This window comes from Dendrobium catenatum, unplaced genomic scaffold (assembly GCF_001605985.2).
Source record: "Dendrobium catenatum unplaced genomic scaffold, ASM160598v2 fragScaff_scaffold_651, whole genome shotgun sequence".
Lineage (NCBI taxonomy): Eukaryota > Viridiplantae > Streptophyta > Magnoliopsida > Asparagales > Orchidaceae > Dendrobium > Dendrobium catenatum.
In genome coordinates, this window is record NW_021319113.1 from 1,540,181 (window position 1) to 1,552,517 (window position 12,337).

Genomic DNA, 12,337 nt, shown 5'->3' on the forward strand with positions numbered 1-12,337 from the left:
GCGATGTTCATCTCATCCGTTTTCCTCCCGCCAGCGCAGAAAGAGCTGTCACCAAGCGTTCTTTCAACATGCCTCCGTCCGAAGTTTGGACGTTTCTGAGAAGCGATGAAGACTCATAAAAGCTTTTCTTTATTACGTTTTCCCAAATAAGCGAAAATTTTGGGACGTTCAAAAAAAGCAAATTTTAAAACAATATGTTAGATTTTACAATTAGAAGAAGGAATATAACATTTTCTATATGATACATCATCAAAAAATTATCTTGATCGGGCACGAATCTCGATGCAAAATTGAGTTGGAAACTTCTAAAATTAATTCAGAGACTTTTTTATTTACTAAATTTAAATTTTTATAGCTTAAAAATTTTGTAAAATTCATTTGATATTGATGCATGTGAATTTTTAATGTAATATTTATGATAGCAATATCTTAATTTTTATAATTTTTAAGAAGTTTTTTTTTTGAAAGATATTATTTCCATGCCCATATTGTATTATTTGTTTGCTTTCTTATTAATTTAACATTTTTTTGTGTAATCTTAGATTCATTTGAAATAACTTTTTTTAATGCTTTTTATACTTTTTAGTTTTTAGTACAAAAGTTTCTTAAAAATAGTGAAAAAATAATAACATTCAAAAGCTGTATCAAATGAAATATAATTTTTTTGCCACTTTCTAAAACAACATTTTAGTATAAAAACTTTTATACTAAAAGCCATTTTGGACTAAGAAAGCTATCCTAAATGAAGTTTTGGGTTTTATTTGGAACAACTTTCTTACCGCTTCTTAAGTCGTCTTTCTAGTACAAAATTTTAATTTTTTTAAAAAGCGATAAAGAAAGTCATTACAAATGAAGCTTTAGGTTTCGTTTGGAACATCTTTTTTAATGCTTTCTAAAACAACATTTTAGTTAAAAACTTTCTTGAATTATAAATTTTTATACTAAAAAGTTGTTTTAGAAAGCACTAAGAAAGCCGTCCCAAACGAGGCCCTTAGCCTTATCTTTATTTTTTGAGGAGTATAATCCATTAGTTAGCATTGACTATTTACTATTTTGATGTTGAACACCAATAAAATTATATAAATGTTATTTGATCAGGTCCAGGTCAAGACAATCATTCATAATACTATTAGTAATATGAACAATATGAGTATCATAATCTCGTCAATTCACGCTTCTATAACGGTTTAATTTTCTCAGAAGTGAAGCTAAAAAAAAAACGAAATGATTGAATGCTTATCTTTTAAGACAGTAGCTATACATGTTGCAGAAGAGATGATGCGCAAGGTAAGGCAGAATTCTGTAGAAATACTCTGTTAAGCTGAATCAGGTTTTACTAACAGTCGTCTTGCAGACAGGGCATGCGTTCTTCTGAAGAAGCCACTTCTTTATGCAGCACGGGTGATAACTATGGCCACAGCCCAGCTTTCCCACCTCAACATTCATTTCAAATTCCTCCTGCACAAATTAAAAATAAAGGAAATAGCAATGCAATTCAAAGAACGTCAACATTTGGTTCAACATTTTTAGGCCTTGTTTGGGACGCTTTCTTACTACTTCTTAAAGCAATTTTTTAATACAAAATTTTAAAATTATGTACTAAAACGTTATTTTTAGAAGCAATAAAAAAGTCGTCCCAAACGAAGCCTTAGGATTCATTTGGGAAGGCTTTCTTACTACTTAAAATGATTTTTTAGTACTAAAATTTTAATTTTTCTACTAGAAAGCCGCTTGAAAAAGCAGGAAGAAATTTGTCCCAAATGAAGCCTTAGTTTTAAGATAGACTATTTTTTTCTAGTAAATGCAGTTAAAATCAGAAATAATTTATAGTTGTCTAATCAATTAAATTGCTTGACTATATGCTAAAATCATCAATTTGACTTGAACCTTCAATAAATCTAATTGATATTCCAATTTTGAATATGATGGTAATATTCAAATGGAATGGCCACATAGTTGGTTTCATTTGAGATAGTTTTTTTACTGCTTCTTAAAGTAGTTTTTTAGTTCAAAAAATTTTTGTACTAGAAAGCTGATTTAAGAAGCAATAAAAAATCTGTCCCAAACAAAGCAAAAATTCAGCTTTAATGCATTATAGATTAGATTAGATGGCACTGAAACTATACAGTTTGTAGAAATCCAGGGGAGTTCATAGAGAACTTACCTGACAAATGCTACACTTTCGTTCCATCTCACTAGAGAAATGCCTATCAAAAATTGTGTGCTTCACTTTTTTAATAAGACAAGCAATTTCTTCTTCCCTCAATCCAGTGCTAACATGTCCAATTTTATCACCAAGTTCAAGAAGCTCCTTCAAAATCACAAAACCAGATAAAGGCATGTTGCACTGTAAGTAACTGAATCACATATAGGGAAAAGATAAGATACCTCATATGTCATATTGTCTACATCAAGTCGCCAATTCCTGTAATGGTCAAATGAATCCCCTCGTCCAAAGGAGATTCTATTTTCAAACAACATAATCTGCTTAAAATTGTTTAGTTAGAAAAATATCGATGCAATTCAGTGTTCATCATTCAGTTACAAGTCAACAAAGCCCAGCCCAGCCCAGCCCTTTCTAAAATAATGTTATTCTAATATAGCATGTAATCTTCTCATTTTTGTAAATCCTAGATTGAGATATGGTTAAGATTGTTAGGAGGGATTAATCTAAGAGAATATTGTATTCATTTTGTGAGATATTTGAGATCTTCTAGTTTCTTGTATGTGAGGTTGGGAGAGCTGCTATATTTATGTATTCTCTCATCTATAAATAACAACCATTGGTGACCTCACAAAAGCTCACACAAAATGCACTCCGCAATATAATGAAAATAGGGAAGAATTGATTAAAGGAAAATCAAGTGATAGAGGAATTGATAGAAAGAGGGATTAGATTGCTACTATTTAAAAATATAGAAGAGTTTGGCCTCTTGCTACAAAAACGGTAATTGGCTATTGATAAAGAGAATCAGGTGGTCGAGAATGTGTTAACTGTTTTGATGAGGTTGATTGAAAGGAAGCCAAAGGATAGAAAAAGGGGGGAAAACACTAATATATTCTCCTTCTTACACCATCATGATCTTTTTTAATTCTTAGAGCAACTAGATAAACTCTTAACCCTAAATTTATTTTGGTAATTTTGTGGTGTTATTTGTAGATAAATTACGACACTACTAAGTGTTGTAGTGCGAGCTAATTAAAATGATACTTGAACCAAAATTAATTTTGTTCTCCCTTTTCCTACATGAGAATTTATAATAGTTCATGTAGACTATGTTATGCTAGTGCAAATTAATAATACTTCTTGCAAAAGTATATTAATCTCTCTCTCCTAATAAGAACTTAATAGATAAGAAGTTTGTGAGGTTCATACTTTTTAATTATAATTAGTGGGAGGAATATTATTCTTACTACATTGAAGATCTAATTGCCCATACATGATCTTCTTGATAAAATTATTTGATGGTGGATTGGGTGAATTGAGTTAATGAGATATTTTACTCAACTCAAAAAATAACAAGATTATTAATTTGGCAGACGGGCCATTAAAATGTATATTTCTAGCAAAGGTTTAAAGGAGCTATGGAACATCATGCATTGGAGCAAAAAATATCAGTGTCATGATCATAATGTTGAACTGCTTGTGATCTCTGTTTGATACTTTGATAGATGATTCTTTACTATTTAAGAGATAGAGTGATAAACATAAATTTTTTTGTTAAGAGTGTATTCATCAACATTTATTTATATGTTTTAATTATTGATAATATATTGCCGAATATACTTTAATTATTCATAGTAATTCATGTAGTTATTTTGCTATATAATATGATAGTTATGTTGGGAAATTTTTATAAGTGGGCCCATATACTTATACATATAAATAAAGTTTTATACATTAGAAGCTATCTAAAATTAAGGCAATTAAATTCGTGATCTATTTAAGTATTAAATTATTAATTGGCTTATGTGACATCTCAATTAATTTTGTATGTAATTAATTTGTATAAAGGCCGAGTAATTTATTTTATTTTAATGATGGGATGAACTAAAATATTTACACTTAAAGTATAAAAGGATCGTGATCCCCAGTTTAAGCGGTTAAGTTCTTATTTCCCTCATTTCCCATCTTGAGTGAAAAGAAGGATTTTCTCGCTCTCTTGGAGAACGCCACTCTAAACGTGGAAGATCGAAAACCTCAATTCTACATTTCAATGGATTCAGATACGCTTTCGAAAATTCTTCTCGATGATTTGGCATGTCATTCGAAGACGATCGAATTATTTTTTCTGTCTCCAATAAATCCTAACAAGTTATTAGTTAGCTTTGATAGGCTATTACAGAAATTCTTAAGAATTTTATGCACATTATTTTTATCACTAAAACATATTTATGACCCATATAAAAAAGGAACTATGTTGATGCACAAAAGATTTTGATCATAATAATTATAAAATCCTCATTATGGAACCTTTATTGTCATATAAAGTTTATTAAATATGAGCATGTGTGTATGATAAACTAATTGTTGGTAAAACTCTTTTAGATAAGCTAGCCATGCTGATAAATCCTCAGAGTGATGGTTCTTTTGGGAAGCATTAGATTTTCATAGGTTTGTGAAAACTTTCCTAGTTCAGGGGATCTTACTGGAATGACTATGAAAATAAATAAATAAATATAAAATTATTTTAATAATAACTTATGATTCAGTTATGGATGTATAAATATAGTATACATGTTAGTGTTATCACTTTGAATGCAATAATCATCTATTTTCGTGTATTTTTTATGAACTCTACAATATAATAAACATCATAAACTGAATATCATATTTAAAAAATCTTATATTTTATATGTTGTCTATAATTGTCACGATATTTTATGCAATAATCATCTATTTTAAAAAATCTTATATTTTATGCAATAATCTTATACCTTTTACTACTTCTGTCCTTTTCATTAATCATATTTATACCTTATGCCTTGTTATTTATGCTTTAATGGATAAATCTTGCTTGTTGAGTTTGTTTCTTGTAAACTCATACATATTATTTTATGATTGTCATGTTATTAGTTGTGCTTCATCTGAAGCAGAATCTCTAATGCTTTAGATATGTCATTAAAGAGAAATTATATTGTTGATTTAATAGTGATTTATTCTTTGATGAGTTCATGTAGCAGTTAAATTTTATTCATAATTTGATTAAGAAAATTAGTGAGTGTTATTAAATTTAGATGCTTTGATGATTTTATCGGTGTACAAACATTATTGAGCAAATGTTTATACTTCTTGAAAATAAATTCCTAATTTTTAACTCATCACATCTTGTTGGATTTCTATGACTTTCTTCCAAGCCCAATGGGCAGGGTGTGATAGGATGTGCATCACTCGGCTCTTACAGAAGTAGCTATGGCTTTTTTCTCCTCTAATTTTATTGATCTAGCTTTGATTATAGCAGGTTTTTACTGTCTTGCGATGAAATGATGCCTTATCCTTGAAGGGTTGTAGAAGAAAATCACAAGCAATATAATAGAACTAGTAGGAAAGTAACCGGATGACCATCACACCCTCATCATAAGATGTGTATCACTCTTAACCACAACAAATGATGTGTGTTACTCTCCAAACTTACCATTGAGCTAAATTTGGAGAAAAAGAGAATAATTTCAATTTATATTTCAAAGTAGTGAATTACACTTTAGAATTCCATGGTTATAATTTTTATACACAGATGCAACTTCTAATTAGGTCAAAAAATAAATAAGGCCTAATGATATAGGATGAAAGTCATTATAAATCGAATTATTTCTTTTGAAAATTGAAAAAATAAAATCCCTCACAATTCGTAATGCTGCATAGAAGCCAAAGCAAGCATTATTCCCTGGGATGTTCTAATTCAGGCTAAATGAGGGATTTGATCTAATCCATCCAATTTTCCAAGTAATTCTCGGTCAAATCACAAAAATTCAAGGTAGCCAAATCCCATTCATAGTTTAAAAATCATTCGAGGCGCAAGCCTCGAGGCCCAGAATTTTTATTGTCTCAGGTTACCTGATGTAGAGATACATCAGGTAGCCTATAATATATTACCGCGCGGCCCGACGACCCGACCCGGAACGAATATGCTCGGTATTGCTAGGTACTACTCGATATTTGCTCAGTACTTGCTCGGTATTGCTCGGTATTTGCTCGGTATTGCTCGGTATTTGCGGTGTTTCGTCGCTTGAGTTCGGGACGGAGCTTCAGATGCGAGTCTCGTCAGGCAGTGTGAGAAGCCGGTGGCGTCGAGGACGACGGAGGTATTAGCTCGGTATTTTCATCTTCAAATGCGAGGTCTCGCTCCAGGGGCTCGGGTGTATGGGCATGTCCGCCTTCTACGGCCCGGCCAAGCCGGAGAAAGACATGATCGCGCTCATCTATCACGCCGTTCGTTCCGGCGTCACGTTTCTTGATACTTCCGACGTCTACGGACCCTTCACCAACGAAATCCTCCTGGGAAAGGTTTTGATCGGCATCTTATAATCCTCTTTTAGTGCTTAGTGTTTTAGCTGACGGTTTTGCAAATTGCTTTGCACGATTGTTGTTCAATGTAGGCTCTAAAAGAAGGGCTTAGAGAGAAAGTTGAACTCGTGACCAAGTTCGAGCGAGAGAGGAGTTTGGAGTTGGCGTCGTTGATGAAAATACCGAGCAAATACCGAGTAGTGCCTAGCAATACCGAGCAAATACCGAGCAAATACCGAGCAAATACCGAGTAGTACCTAGCAATACCGAGCAAATACCGAGCAATACGCGAACATAGTAATCCCGGATTTGTTCCGGGATGGGTCGTCGGGCCGCACGGTAAAGAGTAAGAGCACGTGACGATATATTATAGGCTACCTGATGTATCTCTACGTCAGGTAACCTGAGGCAATAAAAAAATTCCGAGGCCCGACTCGAACTTAGGCATATAGAATGAGGGCCTCAAGGCTTTAGTGCCAGTGAGGCTTGCCTTTTTTTTAAATGAGGCATACGCCTCACGACTTTACACCACGATGCATTTTGAGGCAGCACCTCATTTTTATTAAATTTATAATTTTTTATTATATACTATTATTTATTTTATTATACAAAAAGAAGGAATAAATTAGCTATAGAACAAATGAATAATTTTTTTTTTTTTTTATTAACTCCCCCCCCCCCAAAAAAAAAAAAGTTTTTAGAACAAATGAATAAATTGAATGACTATGTTATGTTAATAAAGATTTGAAAGATAAACACTTCAAATTATAGAAACAGATAATTGGTGATGAAATAAATCATTTTGTGGCTAATGCATATTATCTAATGATGAATAAATAATAGAAAAAAAAATAATGAAAGATTTAAAATTGAAAATGGAGGAATAAATTCGATGTGGAGAATAAAAATATTAGTGCTAATATTAAAATGACTACTTAATTGGTAATAACTTCTACTTCACAATGAATTAAAAAAAATATAGCAAAGTGGAATTCAAGCTTTAAAAATATATCAAATGGTGATTTAAATATAATGAATTATTTTGTTGTGTTTTTAATTTGTTGTTTTATTGTACATTACATTGAATCCAATGTTAATTAATAAGAGTTTTAAAAAACTAAAAAAAGTTATAATTGAAGAAGATTTAGAAGATGACAAGACAAAATTCAAGAATGATAAAATTACTATTATAAATAATATGAAATTAAAGATGAGGCCATCGTAGATCATGATCTTTATTGTCTATTTAAATTTTAAATGAGTGTTCATTTTGAATCTCCTTTCAAACTTTCATTTTATAATAACATTTAATATTGAGATTTATGGTTTATATCTTTATGATTATGAATCAAATAAATAGGTTGATGTTTAATTTTTATTTTTTTATTAATTATTTATAAGTTCATGTGTTTTTTATTTTTTATTTTTTAGACTTACATCTCGATCCACCACAAGGCTTACCTCTCTTTGCTAATACAAAATGCCTTGGTTTCCGATTTTGTCTTTTTAAACCTTGATCTCATGCAATACTTTTTGGATCCAGCGGAATTCATATCCAACCAAACATAATAGTATAATACTTAATAAATTTCTCTTTGACTCGATGCTATAACAAACTTGGATCTCCTTTATGTCGTATACTCTTCAAGTCGAGCACTTTAAGCCTTGAAAAGTCTCCCCATCAACAAAAATCTCTTTATGTTACATATTCTCTCATATAACCAAGAAGCTTAATTTTGTATGTTTCTCCAAAATTTGATGCCCCAACCTGAATCACAACCTCTTCATATTTATTTTCTTCAAAACTTCTATCAAATATACCAGCATCAATAAAAGAATTTTGGTTCTCCAAAGCTCAAAAGCAATAAACTTTATAATCTTCAACTATGTTGTAGTTGTATTATGCAAAACTCATTATGATACAAGTTGTTAGGAAAGTGTCTAACTTTTAAGCAAAACCATCAACCAAGAGCAAATACAATGAACCACAAGATAATTATAAAAGAAATCAAGTAATACAAAATTAGAGCGTATACCTTCCTATCTTTATTTCTTAAGAAATTCTAGACAAGGTTTGATGTTGTGGAGGCCTTCATGCTTGGGTCCTATTGATATATTCTCTTCGTATAGCTGCATCATGCATATAGCACAATGATAAGAACAGATTTAAAAAAACCTCAATTTCACAAAATTCAAGGCCGCACATGCATCCTAAGAAGTCTTGGGATTCTTTATGTAGCAAGACAACCGAAAAGGGAAATCTATTGCGCACAATTCCTAATAGAATATGAAATTTGAGGTAGGAGTGATTCTTTAGGGTATTCTAATCTACATATACGATGGATGTAATTCGATGTAATCATCTGATCTCCCATGTGATTATAATCCAAAAAAGAAATATTTTAGACATCAAAATCACGTGCAATGCTCTTCAGATCCAATGCAATGCATGTCACACCAACACAATACTAATGTGTCAAAATGCCTACCATTGTTTTTAATGGGCATAATGTAAGACAACTAATAAATCTTCCAAGAAATATGCTAACAATAAGATTGGTAATCAACCCACCATTAAAATTATACACCTTTCTTCCTTACATCCTACCTTCATGTCTCTTTAATCTTTATCACTGACCATATGTTTGAGTGATATTACGTTTGATCTCTATAATACAAGTATCAAGTTTAAATCTTACATGTTTCAATTTAGAAATAATATTTTAATGTGACCTATAGGCTTCTCAGACAAATGCATTTAATAAATGGTTTTCTTATTTTTCTTGGTTTATTAACTATGCAGTTATTATTTGGATTTGGAATTTCTGTATTTACACTGGTGTCTATAAAGTATAAACTGATATAAGCTCCATATACATGTGTATTTGGATGAATGTAAGTTATTAGTATTGCGACCATTCAGCTCTTAAGCTGCCACAGTTTTCAATGAGGCCAGGTGGGGTGTGAAAATATGTTCAACCAACGTCCAACAGACGAGGAAAAGTACGTCCAATTGTCCCTCTTTCATATTTGTAATGAATATTGGCCCAATTACCCACCGTTGCTTAGCTTGGTTGGTGGGCGAGTACGGTTGAGAACCCTCCAACTCGTGCTTGATTCCCCTCGAGCGGCAGCGCCTCTTAAGTGGGGCCCAATTCAGTGCGGGCCAAGAGGTTTTTGGGGTGGATTCCTCTTCTAGGTCAGCCGAGGATTAGTCACGCTGTCAAGCGCCCTTTCAGGGGTGGTAGCTGGTGGATACCCCTTTCCCAATAAAAAAAAAATATTGGCCCAATTGATAGCGTGTTCTAGATAAGAATGAAACACAGACCAATTTTTTTAAGATGTTTAAACAGGTTACGCAATTTACAAAATATGCATATACATACAAACATAAGCATGAAGACATTCAAATCTCAAAATAAAATTCCTTGCTTATGCTATCATCTTATTGTTATTAAAATTGAGAAAATGAAAGAGACAAGCGAACTGACTAAAGCATAAAGAATTTCCTTTGCGGTCCCGTTGCTTCTATTCTTAGCCTCATTTCATTTTTCTGCCTTGTGGCGTGTTTAGAACTAAATTGAATCGAATAAGAAAAGCCCTAAAACATAACAGTCATAGGACATTATGTGAACGAAAAATACAGAGTTCTTATTTTGAAAGTTTATAGGTCATTAAGAGATCAAATTAGTGAGGCAATAAAGTTAAAATTGACTAGGACAGAATATGCGATTGCACCTCTTGAAGCCCCACAGGAGGACGGCAGTAGTATCCTCGCACATGACTATAGTGTCGAGATGGTATGAGATCTGATCCAAAGAGGGATGCTTGGAGAGAAGAGAATGAATCCGCCAATGTTGAGATCTGTTCATTGTTGCAGCCCCTACCAGAAGAAGTCCGCTAACACCAGAAAATCGGAAACAATGTTATAAAAAAATAGTGAAATCAATAATGCATTTCATTCGGAATAAATCAATAATATCCAACTTTATAATAGATTTAAACAAAAAAGTGAAGTCGTGCAGATGCCAACTTAAAAGACTATCAAGCAAAAGAAATGTCGAACTAAAAGAATACAGGATAATACTATTAATCATGTGATACATCTATGCCAAAACCAAAAACGACACAAATGAAAATACCGATAAAAATATAGAAATACGATAAAGCAAGAACCGATAGAAATAAGTTTTAAAGACATGCCTCCCTCAAAGCCCTCTCTGCGTCACGCCTGAACCCTCTTCCAACCACATCGCGTTGTGAGACCACGCAATCCACCGAGTCATCAACTGCTGCGAGGGCAATGCCAGGGGCACACCACACGTCTGCGACCGGAGCCACAAGGGTAGACGAATGCCTCTCCTTATTTTTCTTCTTGGTCCTCCGCCGCAAAGTTCGCTTTCCTTGCCAATCCGCCGACGAGCGAACGGCGGCAGCGGCAGTTCCAGGGGCGCATGCCTGGGACGAAGCCGACGAGGCGCAACCGAGGCCTAGGAAAGTCGGGGAAGCGAAACTTTTCCTTCTGTCTCTGTCAGTGGTCTCCGTCTGAGGAGGTGGTCGAGAGGAGGAAGGCAATGTCAGAGCGTTTTGATCGGCAGAAGTGACTGCGGGCTTTCGGAAGCGTAAGAGTCGACGAAGGTTCCGACGGCCCGGCGATGGCAAGGTGCTATTGGCGGACGCCATGAAGAAGAAGAAGGAGGAGGAGAGAGAGAGAGAAGAAATTAAGGGCCTAGGTTTGGCTGGTAGGCGCCATTATTGCTGTTTCGAATCGGAGGGACCGCCGTAGCAGCAGGGCAAATTATTGGGTCAGGTGACCGAAGCCATCTCTCCGTTCGGTCGCCAATAAAAATGCGCCATCTGTCAGTCGTTTTTTTAATTTAATATTAACGCTTTATGTCTTGTCAGAGTTAGCGACCCGACCCGATAACGCTATTCTATTGGCGAAGAAAGAATGGAAACGCCGCGCATTTTATTTTCGAGCGACATTTTCACTGTTACTCGAGCTCTCGGATTCCTCCATTACCTTCGGTTCTGCATTTGCTTATTCCTGCCGGAGGTAGACGACGATACTGTAGAAGACCAGCAATCAGGAAGAGGTATGGTTGCGCCTAACTTGCGCTTTACTTGCGCTTTACTTGCGCTTTCGTTGCGTTAAAGTTATATTGCCGTTAAATTTTAGGGTTTGGTTTACTTATAATTTTACCAATGTTTCCTTTCAAATATTTATTTTCTGATTTTTCACGCTTCTTCTCTTCGTAAATGGATGAAGCAAATGATACGAAAGGTTTACGCTATCTTCTAAGTTTTAGGGTTTAGTAATAGTTGTAAAACTAGAATATATGTTCAATGTGGTTTTCAATTTTTTGGTTTTTTTTTATTTTAAACTTTTTTAAGCTAAATAATTACGAAATATAAGGTTGCGCTATGGTTGCGCTATGGTTGCGCTATGGTTGCGCTATGGTTGCGCTATGGTTGCGCTATGGTTGCGCTATGGTTGCGCTATGGTTGCGCTATGGTTGCGCTATGGTTGCGCTATGGTTGCGCTATGGTTGCGCTATGGTTGCGCTATGGTTGCGCTATGGTTGCGCTATGGTTGCGCTATGGTTGCGCTATGGTTGCGCTATGGTTGCGCTATGGTTGCGCTATGGTTGCGCTATGGTTGCGCTATGGTTGCGCTATGGTTGCGCTATGGTTGCGCTATGGTTGCGCTATGGTTGCGCTATGGTTGCGCTATGGTTGCGCTATGGTTGCGCTATGGTTGCGCTATGGTTGCGCTATGGTTGCGCTATGGTTGCGCTATAGTTGCGCTATAGTTGCGCTATAGTTGCGCTA

The 12,337-nt window shown here is 34.3% G+C and overlaps 1 protein-coding gene across 1 annotated transcript; it reads right to left on the reverse strand.

The window, feature by feature from the left end:
• Positions 1 to 1,133: 1,133 nt before the first annotated feature.
• Positions 1,134 to 11,300, reverse strand: LOC110115248 (probable E3 ubiquitin-protein ligase RHY1A). Its single transcript, XM_020848436.2, has 5 exons — positions 10,709 to 11,300; positions 10,244 to 10,405; positions 2,389 to 2,484; positions 2,165 to 2,311; positions 1,134 to 1,458 (listed from the first exon to the last, which is right to left on the reverse strand). The coding sequence occupies exons 1-5, from the start codon at positions 11,186 to 11,188 to the stop codon at positions 1,327 to 1,329; spliced, it is 1,017 nt and encodes a 338-aa protein (XP_020704095.1). The 5' UTR covers positions 11,189 to 11,300; the 3' UTR covers positions 1,134 to 1,326.
• Between the last annotated feature and the right edge of the window lie 1,037 nt (positions 11,301 to 12,337).

Excerpts from the sequence above, each read along its gene's own strand:
- LOC110115248 (XM_020848436.2), bottom strand. The coding sequence starts at position 11,188 with ATGGCGTCCGCCAATAGCACCTTGCCATCGCCGGGCCGTCGGAACCTT. Across the intron at positions 10,406-10,708 it reads CAGAGAGGGCTTTGAGGGAG|CGGACTTCTTCTGGTAGGGG; the intron begins GCATGTCTTTAA and ends TTCTGGTGTTAG. Across the intron at positions 2,485-10,243 it reads CTCCTGTGGGGCTTCAAGAG|ATTATGTTGTTTGAAAATAG; the intron begins GTGCAATCGCAT and ends AATTTTAAGCAG.